Source organism: Petaurus breviceps, unplaced genomic scaffold, assembly GCF_028583685.1.
Source record: "Petaurus breviceps papuanus isolate PSGF00001 unplaced genomic scaffold, PetGlider_PUasm1.0 37, whole genome shotgun sequence".
Classification (NCBI taxonomy): Eukaryota; Metazoa; Chordata; class Mammalia; order Diprotodontia; family Petauridae; genus Petaurus; species Petaurus breviceps.
This window is the reverse complement of record NW_027186296.1, coordinates 48,046,600-48,074,019: the sequence shown is the minus strand read 5'-3', so window position 1 is coordinate 48,074,019 and position 27,420 is coordinate 48,046,600. Positions and strand designations below refer to the sequence as shown.

The window sequence follows — 27,420 nt, the reverse complement described above, 5'->3', positions numbered from 1 at the left end:
GTCTGTTTTTTCTTCCTAGAGTCATTTGTATAGTGAGGACATAACTGTGAAAGATATTATAAAGATAAAATTTATAAAACTTGATAACTGATTTGATATGGTGAGGTGAAAAGAGGAAGAGTTGAAATGTTAAAGTTGGTTTTCAGGTTGCTTATCTGGCTGCCAGGAAGTATAGTTCCTTTTCCTCTCAGTGGGGAAGTTTGGAGGAAGGAGTAGGTTTTAAATTGTTGTTGACTTTTCCTTCTGTGAATAGTCAGAAGCATAATAGGAAAATTTAAGATTGTTCTTGGGACCAGCATAACATCAAGGAAATTTGCAATACCAGCACCCCGTGTCTCTGCGTCCTTCATAAATGGTATTCAACCTTATTCTTACTTCAAATTCCAAGGGAGAAAACTTAGGTCTCTAAGGTAGAGGAAGGGTAAAGTTGTAGGGAAGAGGAACCTGATAATAACTGTCCTAAAAGTTTGTCACAGTTCTCTATAAAGACCTAATTTAATTTAGAGTGTGAAATTTGTCTATTCATAACTGTTTCATCATAATATAAATAAGTAATAAAAATAAAGCCACTTAAAATATCAAGTTATATGAATTACAGTTTTATTATAATGTTGTTCTCATCTTTTTTGGTGAGGATCATATAGAAATAATGCAGGGGAGCCGCCATCCTACTGTTATTCTATGTACTATTGCACAGATGGATAAAATAACTGCTTTTTGTATTTGATTATAAGTATTAAGATGTAAGCTTGTCTTCTGTAGGTTCACTGAAAGCAACCTTGCTACAACTCCATTGGTAGAAAGATATGTGACTCATCTTGTTCTTAAACAATTTTGATTTCCTTTGCTAAATATTTATATTTTGAAAACTTTTCATTCTTAGTGATTATAAGTATTTAGTATAAATATATCTATCAAAATGTTATTCCTAACTCTTTATGGCTCAAAATTACATCTGAGCAGTTTTGAATAACAACCAATATTGCTTATTGGTGAATTCTCCAGGACATTTTGAGATTTATATTTGTAGTATGGGGTATTGTCATAAGTAGCCCATGAAAGATAGTTAACTTCTGATGTGTAATGCTAGCTACTAGGAACTATTTTGGTAGGTAATCAGTAGACAGAAAGTTAATTCCACTTTTTTTTTACTTTTTGGAGGGCAGTTGGGGTTAAGTAACTTGCCCAAGGTTACACAGCTAGTTGGTTTTTTTTTGTGGGTGTTAAGTGTCTGAGGATGGAACCAAATTCAGGTCCTCCTGACTCCAGGACGGCACTTTACTCACTGCACCACCTAGGTACCCCTACTAATTTTTGCTATCATTACCACTAACACTATTATTACTGCTACTTTTTAAGAGATAGGCATACCCTATAATATAATTTTATATGACCTAAATTTTTGTTAAATTTTCATGGAGTATGCCTATACTCAGCGGGGAAAATCTTGCTCATTCAATATTGTGATGCTTATATTTTTTTTAGTTCAGCAAATATTTGTCAAGTGTCTATTATATATGATACATTTTATCTTCTTGATCAACTCCCAATCTGTTTAGAAAAAAGTATTTTCAGATTTATTTTATTTTGTTTTTAGACATTAATAGTTATACCTTACAGAAGTGTTTGTACTTGATTTCAGGTGCTCTTGTCAGGACTGATTGGTGTTGTTTCTTGGAAAAGGCCCTTATCCCTTGTGGTAAGTAATAATTCTGATCTGATTAAACTGAACAGTTTAGGTCTGTCAGTATAGAAGACCTGTGTGTCAGAGAGCCAATATTGAAATTATGAAGATGTAGGTTCAAATCCTATTTCTGACACATATTGGTTCTGTTAGCCTGGGCAGGGCATTAAATTTCTCAGTGTCCCAAACAACTCTCTGCCACTGTGAACTTAAGAACAGTTGTAACTCTGTATTGGTATAGTTTCCTCATCACAAATTCTCTACACAATGAAATTGCAAGTCTAAACAAAAAAAGATAAACATATTAACAATAACTATCAAAATATGAATGATTCAATAAACAAATACAAATCTAATGAAATAATTTAACTGAAAATGTTTGCGTTTTGATAAAATATTAACTTTAAAAAATAATAGGATGTGAATATTTTAAAGCTAATATAGGGTTTTTTTTGTTGTAGAATCTGAGTAGCAGAAATCTATAAAATGTCATTTGAATGATGCTAAGCTTGTAAAAATTATCCAAAGGCATTATGTATTCCATTCCAAGAGAATTTCTGAAAGTATTCATGGTATGTTTTTATATGTGCATTATTGAGTTATTAGTTATTCTAGGTGAGGCAATGCAAGAAACAAATATATCTGTAAGATGTAGGTGCTACTTTTTTATAGCTCTTAAGACACATGCATAGTGTATACTGATCCAAGTTAGAAGGTTGTGAATTTTATATTTTTAAAAATTGTAAAATGTACTTCTCAGTGACTTGAGGAATGAAGAAATGGTTTAAACACTTTAGTCCAAATGGGGCAAATAAAAGGCATTGGATGATTCCTTTTCTAAGAAGTTGAAGTAACAAGCTAAGGAAACAGAAAAGGATGTATGGTGTAATGTCAAACGTAGTCTGTTTGAAAAGGAAAACAAGTTGTGTATTCAAATACTCAACTTTGAGTATGTGTACCTATATATTTATACATAAGTATATAGATATATAAACACTAAACAAATTTATTACTTTGTGTCTATAAGTTTCCATTTGGATAATCTCTTCATCAGTAAATATTACAGTCCCTGCATTCCTTCTCATCTACTCAAATTTTCTATATTTAAAATATACTTTAAAAGGTTATTTTTATATTTCATTCAATTAAAAAACCATGAATTATTCATTTTATCCTTACTGTTTCATTTTTTTTCTGTCATTCTATTCCAAAAAGTGTTATGTTCTGTGTCAAGGTTTCATAGGAGCCCCATTTGGCAAGAGAGGGTTTGAGTGGGAAATCTTATACTCTGTAGCATGGTATCACTGTTTTCTTTTTCCTCAAAATAACAGGAAATTATGTAGTGAGCTTTATCTGAAGCTCTGTAATCACACAACAATAATTGTATACCTACCTGGTGGGTGTCTGTGTCAAAACTGGAAATGTAATTGTTGGATTTTGAAGAAAAGAAGTAAAATGGGAGTATCAGAAAAGGGTATAACCTTTTTCCCACTTTAGTAGTCATGCAGTTCTTATACTCTCCTTTTAGCCACTAGCTTTGAAGAAGAAAACATTAAATGCTTGTGGAAATACATTTTGCAAATTTCAGAATTCTTCTTTCAGGACTTATTTTCCTTTCTACCACAAAGAGATAGTCATGGAATAGAAAAGTGGCATTACTAGTCAGTCAATAAGCATTTATCAAAAAATGCTTACTGTGTATCAGGTACCATGCTATAAAGGCTGTTGACATGAAGAAAGGCAAAAAACAGTTTCTACCCTCTAGAAATTTATATTCCAATGGAAGAGGCAACATATAAATAAGTAGGTACATACAAAATGTGTACAGAAAGTATGTGAGGGGAAAGAAACTAACAGCTGCAGGGTGGAGTGGGAGAAGCCTCCTGCAGAAGATATTTGATCTGAAGTTTGAAGTCAGGGAAACTAAGAGGTAGAAATGAAGGGGTGGAATGTTGTAGGTATGGGGGACAGCCAGTACAAAGACATGGAGAGAGAAGATGGGGTGTCATGTGGGAGGAAAAGCAAGTATGTCAATGCAAGCAGAACCATGGAGGGGAATGAAGTACAATAAGTCTCTAATGGTAGGAAGGGGCTGCATTAGGAATAACATTATTTTTTAAAAAGGCATTTTGTGTTATTTTCAATTACGTGTAAAGATAATTTTTAACATTAATTTAAAAAAAATTGCGTTCCAAATTTTATCCCTTCCTCCCCCTCTCCTTAAAAAGTAAGAATTTTAAATAACTTAAATATGTGATCATGCAAAACATCCATATTATGTTTCAAAAGAAGAAACAGATCAAAAGAAAAAAAAACATGAAAAAGATTAAGGAAGTGAAAACAGTATACTTTGTTCTGTTTTCAGACTCCATTAATTCTTTCTCTGAATGTGGATAACATTTTCTATCATGAGTACTTTGGAATTGTCTTGGGTTGTACTTCTGAGAAGAGCTAAGTTATTCATCGTTGATCATTGAACAACATTGTTGTTACTGTGTACAATGTTCTGGTTCTCCTCACTTCACTTTGCATCCATTCATGTAAGTCTTTCCAGGATTTTCTGAAATCTACTTGCTCTTCATTTCTGGTGGCATAATGTATTCCATTATATTCATATGCTACAACTTGTTCAGTTATTCTCCACTTAATGGGCATGCCTTAAATTTCCAATTCTTTGCTGCCATAGAAAGAGTTGCTATAAATATTTTTTGTAAATGTAGGTCCTTTTCTCTTTTTTATGATTTCTTTGGGATGCAGACTTAGCTGTGGTATTGCTGAACCAAAAGGCATTTATAATTTTATTACCCTTTGGGTGGAGTTCCAAATTGTTCTCCAGAATTATTGAATTAGTTGACAACTCCATCAACAATGCATTATTGCCCCAGCTGTCCCACATCCTCTCCAACATCCTTCATTTCCCTTTTTTGTCATGTTAGCCAATCTGATAGGTGTGAGGTAGTATCTCAGAGTTGTTTTAATTTTTATTTCTCTAATTGATGGTTTAGATCATTTCTTCATGTGACTATAGTTAGCCTTGATTTCTTCATCTAAAAACTGCCTATTCATATCCTTTGATCATTTTCAATTGGGAATAACTTGTATTTTTATTAATTTGAACCTGTTCTCATATATTTGAGAAAGGAGGCTTTTATCAGAGGTACTTGCCAGCTTTCTGTTTTCCTTATCTTGGTTGTATTGGTTTTGTTTGTGCAAAAACTTTTTAGCTTAATATATTCCAAATGATCTATTTTATATCTCGTAATGCTCTCTGTCTTTTGTTTGGTCAAAAATTCTTCCTTTCTCCATAGATCTTATAGATAAACTATTCCTTGCTCCCCTGATTTGATTATAGTATCACCCTTTGTCTAAATAATGTGTCAATTTTTACTTTATCTTGGTATACAATATAAGATGTTGGTCTTTACCTAATTTATGCCATACTGTTTTCCAGTTTTCCCAGAAGCTTTTATTCAAATAGTGAGTTTTTATCCCAGAAACTAGTCTTTGGGTTTATCAAACACTTAATTATGATGGTCATTTAGTACTGTGTCTTGTGTATGAAATCTATTCCACTGATCCAACTATTTCTTAGCTAGTACTAAATAGTTTAGACGATTGATGTTTTATAACATAATTTAAGATCTGGTATGGCTAGGCTACCTTCGTTTCTGTTTTTTTTCCCCATAAATTCCCTTAATCTTCTTTACCTTTCAGGTTTTTTCAGATTATTTTTTCTAGCTCTATAAAATAGGTTTTTTTGTTAGTTTTATTGGTATGGCACTGGATAAGTTAATTTAGGTATCATTATCATTTTTGTTATGTTGGCTTGGTCTACTCACAAGCAATTAATATTTTTGAAAGAGCTTTATCTTTAAAAAATTATCTTCAGTTAAAACTTATTTTCTGTCTCACACACTTCCTTCTATTGAAGAAAAATAAAAGCCAATATCTTGTAACAAATATACATAGTCAATCAAAACAAATACCCACACTGACTATGTTTAGAAATATATTCTTATTCTGCATTTTGAACTCATCACCTCTCTATCAAGAAGTGGGTAGCAGGTTTTTTCATCAGTCTCTTAGAATTATGGTTAGGCATTGCATTGATCCAGGGCTCTTAGGCCTTTCATATTTCCTTTTTTTATAATGTTATTATTGTATAAAATGTTCTCCTTGTTCTGATTACTTCATTCTATATCAGTTTATATGTCTTCCCAGTTTCTCTGCATCATCTCCTTTTTTCATTTCTTATGGTACAATAGAATTAAATTACACCAATATATCAAAATTTGTCCAGCCATTCCCTAATTATTGGGTGCCCTGTTAGTTTGTAGTTCTTTGCATTTTAAAAAAAGACTCACAATATTTTTGGACATATAGGTCCTTTTCCTTTTTATTTTTTTTTCTATTTTAGGCTTCATGGTGCCATCACTAGGCCAAAGGGTATATATACAGTCTGGTGACTCATTGGGCATAGTCCCAAACTGCTTTCCATAATGTCTGGATATATTCATAGATGCTCCAACAATGTATGAAGAACTTTAAGTGAAATAGGTGTTTATATTTGATCCTTGAGGTAAGAGAGCCACCCAAGTTTATTGAGTAGGTGAGTGACATGATCTGATTTACACTTTAGAAGAATCATATTGATAGTTGAGTGGAAGATGGGTTAAGATGGGGATATTCTTGAGACAAGGAGATAGTTATGGAGGCTATTGGAGTAGTCCAGGGGAAAACTGATAAGGGCTTGAATAAGGGTCATGAATGTGTAAGAGCAGAGACTGGGGACAAAAGTAGGAGACATTTGGAAGGTAGAAAGGATGAAATAGGTGTAGGTGTTAAATTCTAGTGAACTGCCTTTATCTTCATCTGCAATTGCAGTGTTAGAGATAATGACTTGTTTTATCACTGGGCAGCAGCAAGGGGAGTCTGAATGATTAATCAATCAAGTGTTTATGACTCTTCTACTGTATGCCAAGCACTGTGTGCTAGGTGCTGAGGATGCAAAAGCAATAAATAAAATGATCCATACTTGCAAAGAGCTTAAATCCTAACAAGAAAGACAGGAAGGACATGTCAAATATAAGGAATAAATGCAAATAAAAACAAAATTATTAAACACTGGGGAGTTTGAGTGACAGAGCACTAACCTTTGAGGGGATGAAAGAGGCTTCATATAGAAGGTCATATCTGAGTGTACCTTGAAGGAAGAAAGATTCTGTTTGGCAGAGATGAAGGATATTGATGATAGCCAATGGTAAAAGTAGAGTATTCTTGATCATCATTCCTGGAAAGTCAGTAATGGCTCATTGTCTTAATAAGAGTTCTTATATCTTTAAAAGCTCCTTTTTTACAGAAGTGTTTTTATATTGCAAATTGTTCTTCTGGTCCTATAAATTACTCTGCATCAGTTAGTACATGTTTTTCCAGGTTTCTCTGGAATTGTTCATTTCATTGTTTCTTATGGCACAATACTAATCTAATATATTCATATACCATAATTTGTAGAACTTCTATATTATGGGTACTCCCTTAGTTTCCAGGGGTTTTTTTGTACCACAAAAGAGTTTCTATAAATATTTTTTGCACATATAGGATGTTACCCTCCACCATGCCACCTCCTTGGGGGCCCATTGGTATTGCTGGCCAAAGGATATCTATAGTTTAATAGTTTTCAGGGTATATTTCCAAATTGCCTTCCAGAATGTTGGACTATTTCAAAACTCTACCATCAATGTACTTGTTTTCTTGAGACATCTCCAGCAATTTCCATTTTGCTCTTTTGTCAGCTTTGTAGAGGAAATAGAGTTGCTTTAGTTTTCATTTCTCTTTTTATTAGTGGGTATTATATTCTGTCAAAAACTTTTTTTACATTTTTTAAAATAATCATGTGGGCCTTTTGTTATTATAGTAATTTATGTTGACAATTTATAATTGTTGAGCCAGTCCTGAATTCCTATTAAAGATTCTTATTATAATTTTAATCTTTCATAGTATATAATCTTTGTGATAACATCTTTGTTAATAGTTTATTTTTTGTGTGTCAGCAATTCTTAAGCGCACTGATCTATTGTTTTACTTCTCATTTTTGCCTCTTTAGGTATCAAGACATATTTATAGCATACAAATAATTTGGTAGAATCCCTTTTCTTCCTTTTTTTTTCAAACAGTTTGTGGAACATTGTAATTAATTTTTCTATGAATATTTGACCGAATTCACTTAACTATCCAGCTGGTTTTTGTTTTCTTTTTTCCCTTTGGAAATTATTTTGTGGCTTACTAAATTTATTTTTCTGAGATCAGGCTATTTAAATCCTGTATTTCATTTTCTCTTAATTTAGGCATTTCATATTTTTTGTAAATATTCACACATTTCACTTAAGTTATTATAATGATTAATAATATTCCTTAAATTGTCTTCATCTGTTGTATATTCTCTTTTTATTTTTGATAATGGTAGTTTAATTTTTTAAGTAAAATTAACTCATGGTTTTAGAGAATTTTATTCTCAAAAAATCCAACCCTTAGATTGTTCTAAGTTGGATTGCTGAGTCCCCAAATCCTGCTATGGTGTTAAAGAAATAATTCAGCCACTATTAGCATACCTGTTCTGAGCCTGGATGTTGAGTCCTTAATTCTGCTTTGGATTCAGGGCACCAGAACTGTGGGCTATGTTCCAAGTGGGAAGTAGAAGGCTATCATCCCATCTCCAAGTCAGAATAGTCATGCTGATGGTCCTATTTTGAGCCTGGTATCTGAGTTTGGCATCATCCTATCTGGGTCAGAGGGGACATCATGGAGGCTCTGGTTGGGGTCCTTGATCATGACCCACCTCAGTTCCACACTTCTGGCCCTGATGGGTTGAATGTGTGATCTTGGCCTGGAAAGATGACCTGCTGTGTCTTCTCCTTAGATTACTACTTAGAATCAATACTCTGTCAGATGCCTTTCTTAGATATTTGTTAGAGTAGTTAAAGGGAAAGTTGGATTGTAATACTTCTCCCTCCTCTGCTGACTTCTCTGGTTCTTTAACTCTTAAACGAGTAGGTATAATAATGATTGATTTTTATGCCTTAAAGTTTACAAGGTGCTCTACCTTCATTGTCACCTTTGATTTTCATAACCCTGCAAGGTGGTAAATAGTGTAAGCAGTGCTATCTCCACTTTACAGATGCAGAAAAATAATGTCTAGATGGCTTCTCAGTGATTTCCCCTTGGCTATCCAGCTAGTCAGCATCAAAGGCCAGAGAGGAACCCATGTCTCTCCATATCCTAATCCCCATTCTTTTTCTGTTTATTACACTGAATGAGTGAGAGAACTTCTCACTCCTTAAAGGTGACACAGATAGATTAGGTAGTTGCTTTGTTTGGTTTTATTTAACTTGTTATCACATAGTAGGGAGAGGGTATAATAGTAAGAAAATTTTTTTTAAGTTATGCAGTTCACTCTACCTCATTTACCTCCTAGTGAATTTAGGATGGCTTTCGCTGAAAATAGAGATTGGGACTTGTGGCTTGCTTGTAGTTATGAGATGACAGAACCGGATTAACATCTTCCAAAACAGAGTTTAAGAAATGCCTGTCTGGAGTTTTCCTAACCAGTTGGGGACCCCACTTATTTCATCTCTGTAAATTGTCCTTGGTTTGACATTTGCTATTAGATGCTTCTTTTCAGTAAGTCCTTTGAGTCTTATCCATTATGTCAGAAGCTTATTTGGTGCTTTTCCCTTCTTGGCTTGGCTATAAAGGATATGAACAGAGAGATAGGGTGTTAGTGTGAAGTTTTGAGAAAGGATTCATATAATTTCTCTGATGTGAAATGGAGGGAGCATGTAATACCTGCCAAAAAAAGGAAAGGAGATCATTCTCTTTCTGGGAAGGTAGCATAGATGTGATTATGTGTATTGGATAGCTTGGTGAATATTCAGGATAATGACTATTGAATTGAATGAGGAGGTAAGGAAACAAAAAGGATATATATTTTTTTAAATCAAACCATTCACATCCTTTCAAACCATTGAAAACTAAGATATCATCTCTTGCATTGATTCCTAAGCTGTAGTATACATGTGGGAAAAGAATGTTTTTTTTTAATTTTTCATTTCTACTAAATGCCCCTATGATTGAGATAATTGTCTCCTTTGCATTATTCTATAAGAGGTTCTACATTATGCCGGATGCCAATTAAGAATCAAATTGTATGGCTCTGATTAGGTAATTTCATGAAAGATTCAGTGAAATACTTTGAGATTGCTTACTTATCTTTAGTGGAAACAGCCTTACAAATAAATAATCATAGATACTAATGTTAAAAAATGAGCAGAAAGATGGACATTGCATTATTCATAAATGCTAACACTGCTGAAAGACTGAAAACCAAAGGTTTAAGAAGGATTTTTTTTAGAAAACTAACTTTTACATGCAACTGATAGAATGTATTACTCAGGATATTGTATTCTGTCTTCTTAAGAAAAGTAAGCCTGTTTAAAATGCTTTTAGCTACTGGAATTTATTAATAATGTTTGTGTTATAGATCCAAGTGGTAATTTAAATACTCTTTGCCTCTTTTAAAATTCTCATGTAGTCACTGAAATGGCCATCTTTATGATTTACTCAAATAATGGTCTTAAATTTATATGTTAATTTTACTAGCCAAGATTGAGGGGTTGATATTATGCTAATATGAACTCATGGTAAACGGGATCTCACATTTCAAAGTTTGGTTCAAGCAGTTTAACTGTTACTTTCCTAGTGCTGCCAAAATAATCAGACAACAAGGTGAATATGGAGTTGGTATTACCCTTTCCCCACTTCTGTCCTTACTTGCCCAAACTGAGAAACAAAGTATAACCATCTCATAGAGTGGCCACCTTAAACTGTGGCTTCAGCAAAGTAGTGTTTGTTTTTTTTTCAAATTTTCAGCCTTCTTGGGAAATTAGTGACTACATTCTCCTTTATTTCCTGGATAGGTATTTAAGTCATAGTGGAGGAATTAGGGCAAAGGTATGAGAGGGAGAGGGAAAGGTCCAGGTCCTAACTTACAATTCCTAAAATTGCTAGGTCTTTCTGTATTGATTACATCTTTTAAAGATGGTGTTATTTGTCCGTTGTTCTCCAAGAGGACCATATCAGGAAGGTGATGCCATGACTTGTAAGTGAATTCAATTTAAGTAAGGGAGAGTTGTGTGAATTCATGAGTCTCATTCTCTCCTCCAGAGCCATCTGGGTCCAGTGACATGATATAGATCAGGACAACTGGAGTTAAAACATTGTTTATAGCTTTTATATTTTATGATATAGATGAACATTAATTTGGGGGAGGGGAGCTTGTTCCAAGCTGTGAAAATCATTGAAGTAACAGCCTGCCTTTTGTACAGATAGAGATCTATATCAGTAGTATGTTCTTGTCTTCTGTTTTTGTTTCCCCATCCATTTGTCTGTCCCAGCACTCATTGATTTTTCTTTCTTCTGAACTACAGCACTAATCTGAGCCACAGAAACTGACTTTAATTCTGTGCTACTTTTTATTGTTACTGACATTTCATACCTGTTAATCTCAAACAGATTGTAAGCTTCTTGGGGGAATGGACCAATTTTTATACTGCTTTTAAAAAAATCTCTAATAGTACTCAATGCTTAACACATGTAAGTGCTAAATAGACAAAAATCAATCAATCGATCATGTAAAGAATACCTAGTTTTTCTCAATACCCTATATATTTATAGTCTTCCATCTCCCTTCACCCCCAAATCCTTTCCAGTAATCCTTGATGCTTTTATCCATTTGACCTTGTAGCAGTAGGACCATAGCTACAGAGCAGGAAGGGGTCATTGTAGTGAATATGCTTACTCACTGGCCTGGGTCCCTGGGTCGCTGATGACCCATTGATTTGGCCATTTATTTTGGTGTTGATTTTATCTCACTGAAAAAAAAATGTAAAGACCTCTCCAGGCCCCTGATGAGGACTTTGTTTGGATAATGATATCTTGATGACAAAGAATTCACATCTTTTCCTCTTCCTGAGTACTTGTTGTCACATGAATACCACCTTGATAATTGATTTTGATAATTAGATAATACAGTCTTAAATTTGACCTTCAAAAAACAGGGGGTAGGGGAGACACAGTAAAGTCAAGTTAAAAAGTGTTTATTAAGCACTCACTATATTCCAGGCACTGGTGATAAGGACTAGGGATGCAAAAACAAAACAAAAACAGTCCCTACAAGAAGCTTGTAGTCTGATGGGGAGGAGAGGGAAGATACAATATGTAAACAATCATGTACAAATAAGGCATTTACAGAATAAATCCAATATAGTCTCTGAGGGAAGGAACTAGGATAACTGGAGAGTGGGAAAGGCTTCTTGCAGAAGGTGGAATTTTAGCTGAGACTTGAAAGAAGCCAGGGGAGTCTGGAGGAGGAGATGAGGAGGGAGAACATTGTAAGCACAGGGGACAGCATGGAGTTGGAATATGGAGTGTTTTATACAAAGGGAAGCAAGGAGGCCAGTATGACTGGATTGTAGAGTATGTGAAGAGGAATAGGGCATGAGAAGACTAGAAAGGGGCCAGATTATGATGCATCTTTAAAAGCCAAACAGAGGATTTTGTATTTGACACTAAAGGTAATAGGGAATCACTGGAGTTAATTGAATAGGGGAGTGAATTGATTAAACCTAAGTCTTAGGAAGATTATTTTGATAGTTGAGTGAAAGATGGACTAAAGTAAGGATTGAGAACTGGGAGAGTAAACAGATATCTATTGTTGTCTGTATGTAAGGTGATGATGGCCTGCATCATGTGATAGTAGAGTCAGAGGAAATAAGGGGACATGTATGAGAGATGTTATGAAAATGGAATCAACAGAATTTAGGAATCAGTTGGATATGGAAGAGAAGCCGAGGGAGACAGAGATGGACATATATACAGAGACATGTCAGAGAGATGGGGGAGAAGGAAGGTAGGAAATGAGAAAAGGGGGGAGAGAGAGAAAAAGAGAGAGAGAAGGGAGAAGGGAGGAATAGTGTATGACTGACAGGCTTAGGTTGTGAAATGGTTCACTGAGAGGATGGTGGTGTTCTCAGCAAAAATCAGCAAGTTAGAAAGAGAAGGTTTGTAATGCTGAGTGGGGGGAAGCTAGTGAATTCAGTCTGGGAAATGTTGAGCTTCATATCTCTATAAGACATAAATTCAGTATGACCAGTAGGCTGTTGGAGACCCAAGATTGGAGATTAAGAAATGCTATAGCTGGACAAATTGATCTGAGAATCATTTGTCTAAAAATTATAACTGAATTTCTGGGAGCTTATGTGATCACCAAGCAATGTAGTTGAAGAGAAGAGGGTCCAGGACCTAGCTTTGGGGAACACACAGAGTCCTGATGTGAATGAAGAAATAACAAAGGAGACAGGAGGAACAGACAGGTGGGAGGGAGAGCCAAGCGAGAGCAGTGTCTACAAAACCTAGAGAGCAGATATCAAGCAGAAGATGGTGATCTATAGTGTCAAAAGCTACAGAGAAGTCTTTTGAGAGAGCAGTTCTTTTGAGGCTGGTAGTCAGGCTGCAGAAAGTTGAGTGAGAGAAAAATAAGTGAAGGCATGGGTTATAGATGTTCTTGCTTAGGAGTTTAACTTTGAAGGGGAGGAGAGATAGAGGATAACGGTTAAAAGGGATAGATGGACCAAGTGTGTGTTTTTTGAGGATGGAAGGGGAAGACATGAATATGTTTGTAGGCAGTTAGGATGCAGACAGTAGGCAGGGAGAGATCGAAGATTAGTGGAAGAGTGGAGATGACAGAGGACAGTTTTCTGGAGAAGATAGGATGGGATAGAATGATTTATGCATGTACCTTGGCAAGGAGAAGGATCAATTTGTTATGTGAGATGAGGGTGAAGGAAGATAATGGAAGAAGGTCTCTGGGTGATGTGAGATCAGGAAGAGGGAAGAAAGAGTACTCGATGAAGAATCTTCAGTGAGAATATGAGGTGTGTTTCTTTATTCAGAGGTTGTGGGGTAGAAGATTTATGGGGGGCTTGCGGAGGAATGAAAGGTTTGGAAAATCTGCTGTGGTGAGTAGGGATAATTAAAGGATTAGGGAGATGTAAAAGGATTGCCTTGCCACAAGAAAAGCCCAGTTGAGATTAAGTAGCAGAAATTTGAAACCATCAGTATGGTTTTATAATATTCTCCAGTTCTATTCAGAAGCATATAAACAGAAATAAAGAGAGAAGTTGTTCATCAAGGAGTCAGTATATGAAAGGGAGGAATCATAGCCTGTGCATGGATGATGGCCAATGGGAAAGAACTATAAGGTGGACAGATTAGAATTTATGGTGAGAATAAAGAACAAGATTAAGGTTTGTAAGACAGAGGCAAAGGAAGAATGACAAAAAATATCACGAACATCTAGATCACAGGATTTGAGTTTGTAAACATGGATGTGTTATATTTGTGGATGATGGTAAGGTCAAAGTTATCTGCATGTAGCTGAGATGGATGGAGAAATACATCATGGGAAATAAAGAAGTTGAGGAATGGAGAACTTTGAGGGGAGTATCAATATAGAGGGGAAGAGTGTTAGCCTGGCATCGAACTCATCAAGGATAGAAACAGAGTTCCTGGTGTTCAGTAGGTAACAGGTACCAGAATCTTGATTAGAAATAAGTATGGATTTATTAAACTTCCAAAGTGGAAAGGATTTTGAATGATGGTGATAAAGGGAGAGTCTGGAAGTGATAGTGAGGAGCAAGGAGTATTCTGATTCTGCCCCCATATTGAGTTGTTGGGGTATGAGCGAAAGTGCTAGAAAGAATGACTGGGGATTCTGTATCAGAGATGAAGACTGGAGAAATAGAGACACAGAGGAAAGCAGAGGCTACAGCCTGAACTTAGTGTCCTGGAGGGAGGCTTATAGATTCATATGGCCGCACCAGGAAATATTGTAGGAGTAGGCATTGTATAATATGACTCTCAGTGTGGTCACAGTAGGGAAAGACTAGACATCTTCAGCTTCTTCTCCCCCCCACCCCCAACCTTCTCCAAAGGAGACTTTAATTCCTGGTAGGAGGGGAAGTAGAAGGTTGGACCACAGGCTATTTTTCCTGCCTCTCCTCAGAGAGATAGAATATTGGGCTAAAATTATTTCTGTCTACTCCTTTAAATATTGTTAGTTTAAAAGATTTACGCTAAACTGATCGCTATTCATTAATAAAGAAAAGAGGGCCCAAACCGTATCAAGACTTGACTCCCCTTCCATTGGGAATGAGATTCTTTGAGTCCCAGATCTTTCCCAAAGGAAATTTATTTTTCAAAGTCTCTCATGTAGCAAGCTGGGAAGAGGGACATGACAGAGACTGCTGGCTCCTCTCATGTCAGCTTCTTTCCAGAGTCTTTTCTTTCCCTTTAGTGATATGAAGAGAGGGTGGCATTGTTCATCTTCTCTCTTGAAGCTGGAAGTCAGAAGAATGAGTCTCTTTTCTCTCCTACTTTTAATAGTAATGAAATTTGAAGTTCCTTTTGTATTGCTAAGTGAGAGGTACTTAGCATTTGGTAATTAATCAAGCCTCTGTTGAAGAAATGGAAGGTATGAACCCCTGTTGCTGACGTAACAGGAAGGGGTTGGCCGAAACAGGAAGGAGTTAAGGCAGTGTGTGTATATAAGGAGAAGTCCCTGCTGGGTCAGACAGATCTTCTTGGAGCAAGCTTCAGGGAGGCAGAAGCTGCTGCCACTGGTGTGACTGAAGAGGACAGCCCCCTCACCCCCCCCCCCCCCAGGCTGGAGAGAATGATTTTGGGAACCTAAGTGAAGTGATTTTGATTCTGGGAACCAGATGGAGCTTCTGCTAAGGAGCTGCTGAGTCTGAGGGCCAGATGGAACTTCTGGGAGCTGCTGAAGATGTCCAAGGGCCAGCTGGAGCTGCCTCAGACTGAAGAAGCATGACTGTGATGCTTGTACTTTGCACAAACCTATTTGTGGCTTTGTTAAGCCTTAACTTCCCAGGAACAGAGACTGAAGGATTTAAGATGGACTGGATGCTGTGAGCTTCAGCATGGAACAGGAAGTGCATGGAGAGCTGGATGAGGACCTGGGAGCTGTCTTTGAATCCAAATGATGGTTTGGTGAATCCAGGTAGGATCTGGGACCATGGAAGGGGATCCAGGAAATCTGAGAGAGACCACCCCAAGTCAAGCTGAAAGAAGACCTTACTTGGATACTGTGTACTGACTGAGAAATTGTAATTTACTAGTGACCTAGGGATGGAGGACCTGTCTATTTTCTGATGATTGAATAGTGAATGATGACTGAATAAGAGACTGATTGAGTTAATTTAGTGTGCCCCATGAGTGGAGAACTTTGACTATTGCACTTTGTGTCCCTTAAGGTGGCAAACCTCCTTAAGGATGATTGAATGATTGAGTTGATTGAATGATTGACTAAATGAATGTACCTTGTTCAAAACTTTGTGAACACTGTGGTGAAAACTATGTGGCCATTTTAGTGATAAGCTGTTGTGAATGCTATATTTCAATTTTCTGTGATAAGTTGTAATATTATGAATGCTGTACCTTGATTTTCTGTGAATGTTTTGCTCTGATTTGTTATTGAATATATTGTTCGAGATACTATGTAATTAGAACCTTGAAAGCTGCTCACAGTAGCATTCTTCTGGAAAGCTCCTGGTACTTGGCTTTACACTACTTTGGCCAACTTTGCCCTGCTTCTCATTCAGGTGAAGGAAAATTACCTCTGCAAATGAGGAGAGAGTCCCTTATCAATGGTTTTGGGGCTCAAGTTTAAATTTTATTAGATGGAAACAATGACAGAGCTGTGAGAAGTACGTGGGATGGAGGTGCAGTAGTGAAGGAGTGAGCTACAGTCTGCAGAAGGGCACTCCTCAGTTTCACCCTTCACTGATACCATTTGTTTTATAGATTATGCAGGCCAGGGAAAGGATTTTTTGACTGAGTTTCCTTGAGTATTTTCTAATTTTTTGAAAGGAAGGAAGCCTCAGATAACTGTTATAATTTTAGAGCAATTTATGGAACTCTGGGGATGTAGTGTGGTTCACCTGAAGAGAGGAGGGTCACTTTGATTCTATGGGCTTGGGTACCAGTCCTTTATTTTTCTGTTGTCCTTGAGGTAAACAAACTGCCATATTTGTTTTCTAGTTAGTTGTTCTCTAGGGAGTTGAGGCCTTCTTCCTTTCTCTCTTTCTCCTTCCCTTCCTCCCTTCTTCCATCCCTCTCCTCCCTCTTTTGTTTCTTCTGCCCTTCCCCCTCCTCCTTTCCCCTTCCCCTTTAACCCTCTAACTCTTCCCTATTTCCCCCTTTTTTCTTTTCCTCTTTTCTGTCCTTTCCTTCTCTTTCTTTCCCCTTCTCCCTCCCCTATTCCTTCCTTCCCTTCCCCCCTCCCTCATTTCCTCTCTTCTCTCCCTTCCCTCCCTCCCTTCCCCTTACATCATTCCTCCATTCCCCCTTCCCCATTACCCTTTTCCTTTCTTTTCCTCCTTTCCCTCTTTTCTCCTTGTTCTACCTTACCTCCTTTTCTTTTTTCTCTCTTTCCCCTTTCTCCCTTCCCTTATTTTCCTCTTTTCCCTTCTTAATTATAATCCCCTAAGGGAAACTTTTAGAGAGAGGCTTTAGTTTAAAAAAATAAAATCCTTGAGAAGCTTCTAAGGTTTAATCCCAGGCTGTTAAAAACAAAAGCTTCAGTTCTAGGCCATGGGTAACACTTGTAAAATATTTGCTAAATCTATTATAACCCATAATTGGATTATAATAAAATGTAGCTGAAGATGACATGTGACATTAAAGGAAGTATTTTTAACTACCCTAAAATAATACTGTGATCTTATTTTTAGTATGGTGATTCATTAGGTCAATACAATATTTACTTTAAAATTGCCTCTAAGTAGTTGTTCATATTAACCTGTATTAAAACAATTTTGAACTTTTCTACTTATCTACAATAAAATATTGTGATTTCAAACTAATATACATTGAAATTCAAAATAGTTCATTGGTTTTAAATATTTACTTTGCTGAGAGGAAGGATTATAGTTTCAAATTAATATTTGTTAATTACTGATGTGAATATTGAGATCTTCTGGTAAGACATAATCCAAGGTGAATTTAGTAAGGATAGTAGTTTATCAAAACTGAATATAAATATTTTAATATTATTTAAAAGATAAATGTGTTATTCAACAATGTAGGTAGACAAACAGAAACAATGAGGAAATCTTTTCATTACACTTAGAACTGGACTTACCATTATTAGTGTTCATTTGGCAATTGAACACTATGAAATTGACTCAAAGTGGTAGTAGCAATAACATGTTCATGTTATTGTTTTAGCCTCACATGTTAATTTCATGTACTAATCTCATTTTGATTTGAAGGCTACATATTACAAATGAAAAACTAGGTTTGATTGTCTTTCCATTTGCCAGTAATAATATTTGGCCAATTATAATATTTAATATTGTATTCTGAACAATGAGGAATTGAATATATGTATATATGCATATATGTCAATGACTTTCAAATTGAATTGATAATTTCTTACTCTTTATGTTTGGTATTTTATTTATATTGCAATGCAATTAGCTTAAAATTGTATGTAATGCACTTTACCTTTTTTCTCATAGTACATTCCTTTTTGAATAGTGAGAAACATGTTTAATGTAGTATCAGCATTAACTGTCCACAATTCAATTTTATTTCCATAGACAGTATACAGATTATATCCATTTATGTGTAAGAACTTTTCAGATAATAAAAATTAATACCTTTTCATATGTAATGGCACAATTTATGAATCACTGTAATTTTTAATGTAAGCATCAGAAAACCCTTAAGACTATTCCCCTAAACCTGAGAAATGGACTCAAATATAACTTCAACATAATAGCAAAAATCTATGCAAGGAGCAGATTAATACAATTAGCATAAATGTTTTGTGCTCATAATTTATTCAAAGTATTCATTATAAATCCACTTTCAGGTTTGTTATAGTCTAGATCATGACCTCTTTCTAACAGAACACATTTCACTTGATTATATTGAGGATGAAATCTTTATACATTAAGTACTGAAGAGGAGTAAGAAATGGGATATAAATTTCTAAAGATCTTTGAGTCTATGCAGGTTTTTTTTTTACTGACTAATAAAACAATTTCAGCTTAAGTACTTAGACAAAACATTCACCATATTGTTTATTAAATCAACCCAATACTATGCTCTCTCTCTCTCTCTCTCTTTTTTAAATCTAGCACCAAGTAGGAGTAAGGAGAAAACATCTCAATTAGAAAACTGAGACTGAATTACATTAATTTAAAGCACAAAATAGGATTATGGTAATTCAAAGGATAAAAAAAAATCAAATATCAGTTTCTTTTGAAAATCAAGATTTAAAAATGTTCATTAACAAAATATTATTTTCTATACTATATGGAGATACTTCCATACTTTCTTAAAGAATGATAAGTTCAGTGTAGTTGTGTGAAATAATCAGGCATGTGATATTCTCTCTCTTTTTCTCTCTCTTTCTCTCTCTTCCCCTCTTTCCTTTTGTCCCTCTCCCTCCCCCCTCTCTCCCTACATTCCTTCCTCCATGCCTCTTTCTTTTTAACTGAGTCAGTGAGGTATGGGATGTACCAGTCAGCTCAAACATTGAGTTGATTGTTAAATTTTTTTCTGTGAGCTTTTACACTTCAGAAACCATCAAGCTACAGATCAGGGATTGACTTACTGTTCTGTTGATTGTCTAGACTGAAAGTGCTGGGGGGAAAATGTTAATGAAGCAGATTAAATTTAAAGGTGCAGGATTTTTTTATACAGCCCTCCCCCCTTCCCCACTCACAGCCATTTGTTTTACCACTCACCTTAGGTAAATGTTGCAAATACAATATGATTAATAGGGAGGACATATTATAGCAAATAGAGAAGAACATAAAGAAGGATGGCTAACATTTTCTTCAGTGTTTAAAAGCTTTATAAATTGCATGCAACATATTTAATTGCACCTCGAAGCAATTGTAACATTCTTTGCATCAATTGTTGCTTGTAAATCATATTTAAAGGATCCCTAAGGAAACAAATATCACCATAGTCAAGTTTTGAATTAGTACTCCCTTCCAGAAAAATCACAGGTGAAGTTTGGCATAAAGATGCTACTGAATGATTGCAGAGATTTATTTGTTGCAGAGATTTTGGAGAGTAAAAGGTTAATTATGGAACAAGGAGCACAGTACTTTTAAATTATACACATAGTTGATAAAGTGCAGAATACCCTTTTTATTGAGTGTAAATCTGTTGTACTATTCAAAAAGTGTAATTAGTTTATTTTCTAAATTATAGTTTAAAAAATTTACTTTCAGTTAATGTCCCTAAATCTAAACATTATAGAATTCGATATGCTTGTCCCAGATCTCTTAGGCTCAGTAATGATAGATGAGTAGTAAATTTCATGATTATGATAAAGAATTTAGGAGCCTTGATCAAGAAAGCTTAAGGATGTGAAAAAGTCTTCACTAGAGGAAATACTGCATGTTTATGAAGTCTGTTTACTCAAAACAGGCAGGTTCATATTCTTGTACATTAAAATTAATTGAAAGCTTTTGAGCTCCTTGTTGCTGAGGATATTTGGTTGTATGAATTTTGCTCTAGTGCAAGCTAGTGAACAACCACAGTCTTCAACTTCATTAATCCTAAGTGTTGTGCTGACTCTGCAAAATGATTCTACAATCAATTAATCATGAGTTTGCTTTAAAAAAAATGATCTTCTAGAATATAGGCAAAAACAATTACTCTAGCTTTCTCTGTTATCTCAAACTCTGTGCTTTTTGATATGGCTGTTGATTTGGAAGAGTTTCCCAGGTATTTTTAATTATGTTTCAGCACCATCCTTTGTGAATAATAAGTAAACATTGTGCAGGGTTGGAGGCAAAAGATGTAAGTTATCATCCTTGTTTTCTACAAGCTTAGACTATTTTTGGGGGGAGAAATGATATAAACATAAGCAAGGTTGAATAAGCAATCCCATCAAAGCAAGTCTGTTTAAGAGAGGAGTCTGAAGATCTAGCTTTGAGTCCTAGTAGTAACACTTTCTAGTTGTATGAGCATAGACAGATTACTTCAACCTCTGGCAGAGTCTGTTTGTACTACTGACTTCTTTGAAGGGCTATTGTGAAGAAAAAGGGGGATAATATATTTGCTGTTTTATAAGTGTAAAATGATATACAAATGTAAGGTACTGTATGACAAAGCCTTATGGCAGGAGTAATCTAGAAGGATTCAGTATCTATAAAGAATCTCTCTTTGACTTGAAGTCTGTGCTGGACACTGATAATAACAATCACCTATAGCAAGCATACTATCTTTTTGCTTGTTTTTTTAAAAGAGTATAATTAAGCAAAGTTATATCTGTTTTTTATATATTTCAACACACAGCTCTGTTTATACCTTTGAGTCAATTTTCTTGTAAAGATGTGGTGTGTTGGTGAATACCCATTTCCTGTTTTCTTCTCATGCATTCATTAAGGAATATTTTTAAATATAGATGTAGGGTTTTTGTTTTGGCTGAGACCTGTAATAATATTAGGTTAGGACCAAAGAAAGCTTGGTCTTTTCCTAGATACAGTCTATAAATTAGCAATTGAGTTGAAAAGGGAAAAAAATTCTAGAAAATGGAGTGAATATAGAATTTTATGTGAACCCCTCTGAGAAGGAACCATATCAGGGGTAAGAGAAGCCTTGACCAGATCTTCCTCTTACTCACCTCCTTGGCCCACTTCAAAGGCTCTAGAGCATATTGAATGACCTGCATCTTCTTATCAATGTGTTAGCATGACACTTCCTTCTCCTGACAGCACCAGCTCCCCTTTTACTATCAGCATCCTAAACAGCATATCTGAATCAGCTCCTGGAAGTTTCTTTTTCATCAGGAGCCAAGGACAAATGGGAAACATGACTCTACAAGGACACTTTGCCTAGGGGGAACTTCTGGAGCATCTGCATGGGAGAAAGAACTTACCCCTTTGTCCCATATGCTCTTTAAATTTGAGCTCACATTGCCTGGGTCTCTGTATGTAATATAAAGGAAAAATGTGTCATAGACTTTAGGAGGACTTTAAAAAATAATTCTTTTATTGTATTACATTAATAAACAACCTTTTCTAAAAACTGGTTGACTGATTCTCAGCTGGCATGGGGAGGGAACACACTGGTGGGGGCTAAGGTCAGATGGCATTAAAGAATAATTTCTGACCCTTTAATGATACCCCTAGAACTCTTGAGTTGTTAGTCTAGTTTCTAGGAGCTTGGAAGGTCAGTGGGAGTTAGATTATGTCTCAGAGATTACATGGACTCTAATTAATTTTTTTTCCTTAATGAAGAAACTTTTCCACTGAAGGTCCTATGCCTTCTGTGAATGGTCAAAGTAGTATAAATAATACAATCTTGATATGAATTTCAATTGTAGTTCTAGTACAATAGGTCATCAGAAGTAAAGGTTAGAAAATCTGCAGGAACTCTAGACCTGGGATTCATAGCATGGGAGCATCAAATTTGTGAACTTTTCCCCATTCTCAGTTATTTGGTTGTTGTAGACCTGTGATAGCTTCACATGTTAACTCTTCCATTGTGGGATAATGAGTGGACTCCACATCCAGTCCTGGAAGCCCTAGTATTATTGGTTCTGGCATCCTTCCTTTTCCAACCACTGAGCATGGGTGCTTCCTCAAGTGGAGAATTTGGGGACAAACTTACCAGTCTTACCAGTCAAAGTCGGAGGAGAAACTATAGAGGTAGAGGCCTTGTCAGTATGAAGCCCCTGGAGTGGAAGTTGAGAAAATCTTAGGAATTAGTGGCTTAACTGGGTTCACAGTGGAGACAGAAGAGTGAAAGGGTACTAAATCTGTCATTTTTTTCAAACCTTAACATATTATATGAATTCCAACTCTTACCATCATCATTATTTTAACTCCAGGATTCCATGGTTTTAAATTTATGACTAAGCTATTATCCAGTGGGGAATCATGGCATGTTATTGATTAGGTAAATGACACTGAAAGTTTTAAGTTATATTAATCAGAAATCATCATTTAGTATAAATTGGATATGAAAGAACTGGAAAAAGCTTGTGAAAATATTTTCTAGGAAGTCTGGAAGATTAACAAATGGCAAAGAATTGTTAAAATATATTATGAAATAATAACTCATTCAAGGAGTTACTAAAATATTCCACAGTGCCATGATGGCCTTCTAAAATTATGTAATTTGTTGAATAGTTTTGTCTCATGAATTAGCATGCTTAGTAATATAGATGCTGAAAAACACGGAATGCCCTTCTCTTCAAATTCCTATCCTTTTTTATTTTACTTTACTTTATTTTATTTGTATTTTTTTTGCTTTTTGGAGGGCAATTGGGGCTAAGTGACTTGCCCAAGGTCACACAGCTAGTTTTTGTGTTAAGTGTCTGAGGCCAGATTTGAACTCAGGTCCTCCTGACTCCAGGGCTAGTGCTCTATTCCCTGTGCCATTAGCCACCCCCCCTTTTTATTTTAAAAGTGTGTTATTAATAGTGCCCTAAAATGACACTATGGTACCACAGAACTTTGGTTTTCTGTGGTTGAGATAAAGATAGCACCTGGGGGATTTGGGGAAGTAATGACCAGGGGTACTTTTCTTCTCTGATGTTCCATTAACCAGATAAATATGAAGTTGTTGTCAAGGAGATTCTGTTTCTTGGCAGTATAAGAAGACTGGAATGAAATAAGATTTGAATAGAATAGTACTTTGGTTTCTCATAAAATTTCCCCTGGCTATATAATGTCACCAATTTATCTAGGTACTGAGAGGACAGAATTTTGCTGAGAGTTTGAATTTGATTCCAGGTAAACCTTGGATTGCATGTCAGTCTGGGCAACAGAGACGATGATATCTTCTGTAGTTGACTTAATTTCCCAGAAACATTGGGTTTAGCACTGAACAGACTAGCAGTAGGTATGTACGTATCATTTAGTTACTTTCTAAGTTATGTAATCGTAGGGCCAATGTGATATTCACAGCACCAGTGGTAACTATGAATATGCCAGCATAGTTCTGAATCACAAAATATAACAGTCTCCATATATAAGACAGAAGCAAAACATTTATTCAGACACCAGAAAGCTGAATCCTAAAACCAGAAAGCCAAATCCCAACACCAGAAAACTGAATCCATCATAGCAACAAAGAACACCATTACAGAGCAGGGAGCCACACCATATCTAGCTGTCTCCTTGCCTGTGTCCTCCCTCCAGCTCTAACGGCTCTTACTCCCAGCTTCCTCTAGGCTCTGCTCTACTCCTTCAGAAAACTCCTCCCACCATAGGCTCCATGTGATTACATTTGGCCTGTTAAAGGGCAGAGAAGATCTTCAAAGCAGGAAACATCTTCAAATTCCCTTAGGCTTGTTAAGGGGCAGGGAAGATCTTCAAATTTCCATTACTATTACAATAATTTACAAAGTATTATTTTAGTGACTCTTGAGGGGAGCTCTAGATTGGGAGTCAGGAAATTTGGATTTAGTTAAGTCTTGCTACTAATAGGCTGAGTGACTTTGAGTAAGCTATTGGATATCAGTTTCCTCATCATAGCTAATATTTATTCAGTCCTTATGATGTGCTAGGCACTGTGTTAAGCACTTCACACTTGTTACCTCATTTGAACCCACAAAAGCCTTGGGAAGCAGGTGCTATTATTAGTATTATTATTATCCCCATTTTGTTGATGAGGAAACTGAGGCAAAGAGAGATTAAGTGACTTATCTAGGGTCATACAACTAGTGAATGTCTGAGGTCAGATTTGAACTCAGATCTTCTGGGCTCAAGCCCATTGCTCTATCCAGAGACACCTAGGTGACAACAACAACCAGCACCACCCAACTACCACCAACCAACTTTATAATTATTATCTCATTTAATCCTTATAGCAACCCTGGAAAGTAAGTGCTCTTGTTTTCCTCATGTTACCAAGGCCAACGATGTGATTCACCCAGGGTCACACAGCTAGTGAATATCTGAGGTAGGGTTTGAGCTTGGGTCTTCCTGACTCTAGTCCAGAGTTCTATCAATCGTGCCACCTGGACATACCATATCTGTCAAATAGGAGCATTGGACTAGAGTATAGATATCAAATTAGAAGCTCTGTGGCTTCAGGCACCAGGAAGCACTGGAAGAAAATATAATTGGGATATGTCTGCTAAAACGAACCAAAATACAATACAATGCTGATAATATTAATTTGTGGTTTTTCTAAGTTGGTTTGTGGCTTGCAGGGATCCATTTCTATATGAACTTGGCACCGCTGGGCTAGATGATCTCTAAAGTTAATTCTAGCTCTAAATCTTATGACATTATAATGTGATATAGTTTTCCAACATAATAAAAAGTAAGACTGTACCCTTCAGTCTTCTCAGCTTAACTGACTACCTGGCTGGTGCTTTCTGTTTTCTCTTGGGGTAGAACTGGTTCGTGCCTAGAGCAGGGGTGGGGAACCTGTGGCCTTGAGGCCGCATGTGACCTTCTAGGTTCTTGGGTGCAGCCTTTTGACTGAGTCCAAGTTTTACAGACCAGATCCTTTTATTAAAGGGATTTGTTCTGTGAAGTTTCAGTGAAAGACCCATACTTGAAGACCTGAAGGGTCACATGTGGCCTTGAGGCCACAGTTTTCCCACCCCTGTCCTAGACAATAGTATTGATCAGGGAAAGCTAGGGGGCACAGTGAAGAAGGATGGATTAATTTTCCTAAATTCATATCTGGCTTCAGACACTTACTGAGCTGTGTGATTCTGGGCAAGTCATTAACCCTATTTGCCTCAATTTCTTTATCTGTAAAATGAGTTGGAGAAAGAAATGGAAAACCAATCCCATATATTTACCAAGAAAACCTCAAATGAGGTCACAAAGAGTTGGATACAGAAGTGATTCAACAACAGCAACAATAGTATAGATCTGGGAGTGGCTATGTGGTAGAGTGAGCCTGGAGTGAGGAAGATCTGACTTCCAGTGTGGCCTCAGATACTTACTTGCTGTGTGACTCTAGGCAAGTTACTTAAACTCTATTTGCCTCAGTTCTTCTCTAAAATGGGGACACTGTGGAGAAGGAAATTGCAAACCACTTCAGTATCTTTCCCAAGAAAACCCCATGGACTTTGCTCATGGGATCATGTAGAATTGACCATAACTGAACAACAATGATAGCATGCATCAGGAATTCTTCACAAACCCAGAGGATAGATTTAAGAGGCAGTCATGAGTGGGTCCATGAATGTGAATGGGAAAAAAATTACATCTTTACTTTTGCTAATTTTTGATTTTGACATTTGGCATTTCTTTAGCATGGTAATCTTTTCAAAAAGATTCTGAGAAAGTGTCCATGAGGAGATAGAGGCCCACCACACACAAAAAATGTTAAAAACTCCTTGTATAGGTCTTTAACTGAGGCTACAAAATAACTTATTTTATTTAACATTAAATTCATGTTGCTAATCCTGGCACATGTCTGGCACTTCATAAATGTCCATTGATAATTTAATTACATTTATTCATGATGTATATTTTCACGTATCCCACTTTGTTGTTTTCAGTAATACCAAACACATCTTCATCTTGGGGCATTAATAAATTACGACACCAAAAAAGGGTAATTAAAAAAAAAAGATTTCTTAATAATTGTCTAGCTTATTTTAGAACTGCTTGTCTAACCTATAAAACTCCTTACTTTTATAATGTCCCTCTTTTGCCCTGAGGTCCTCATAGTCTCTTGATAGAAAAAAAAAATCATTAAGAAAGATCTAATATGCTGAGATAGCTTTAATATAAGTAAAGTAATAACTGAAGTGTCACTAGATTCAAAATGCCTATTTTTCAGAAAGAAGTCAATTATAATAATATAGATATAGCGCAAGAAGAATTATGACTGCTCAGAAGTATCTGATATGTCTGTCTGTGGCATAGTTAATTTTAAAGGTATTAGCAAGCATACAAATCATAAGTGTGAACAGTATACAGAAATATGTTAATTGAGAATAAATCTAATGTGCAGTTCTTGGCAAATGTCTCTACTTATCCAGCTAAGAAATCGTTCACTGAGGCTATGAGATGTCAGACCATATTCCTTCTGTTTTTCAGCGAACGGGTATTACTAACATTTTTTTTTTTTGCTTTTGGTGATTGTTGTTATTGTTGCATAATTGTATGGCAGACAGGAAACAAAAGTATCAGGCAATTCAGAGTTAACCTAATTTTTATTATGCAGTGTGCATCAAGTTTTATTTCCTACAAGATATCATTTGTATTAAAAGAAACAGTTCAGATTAGTGTCAGCAAACAACCTTAATTTTGGAGAACAGATGATGAAACATGCTGCTCTCCTATTGATAATGAAGTGGCAGACAAAGGTACGAGGATGTCACATATGCTGTCAGAATTATTTGTCAGTAGATGCTCCATAATTAACTGATGTTGAAAACTTGGTGGGTTTATGGGATCAGATTCAAACTCAGATCTTCTTTGTGGTAAAGTGAGTCTTCTGCCTGATAAGGAAGGATGGTATTTCAGTGAGAGCTGAAAACAAGACACTTTCGATAGTATATTCAGTGAGAGCTTTAGTCATTGCTATAGTGGTTGCAAATGAGTTGTGTTACCATCCTCTCATCTTAATAGTTATCAATTACAGTAAGAACAAGC

At 35.9% G+C, this 27,420-nt stretch overlaps 1 protein-coding gene across 2 annotated transcripts in view; it reads left to right on the top strand.

Moving 5' to 3' along the window:
• The window catches only part of ENTREP2 (endosomal transmembrane epsin interactor 2), a 587,469-nt gene that overhangs the window by 188,759 nt on the left and 371,290 nt on the right, over positions 1 to 27,420 (top strand). For both annotated transcript variants that reach the window (XM_069098432.1, XM_069098433.1), the window contains exon 2: positions 1,643 to 1,699. In XM_069098432.1, the coding sequence (XP_068954533.1) occupies positions 1,643 to 1,699 (57 nt within the window). The remainder of the gene's footprint in view (positions 1 to 1,642; positions 1,700 to 27,420) is intronic.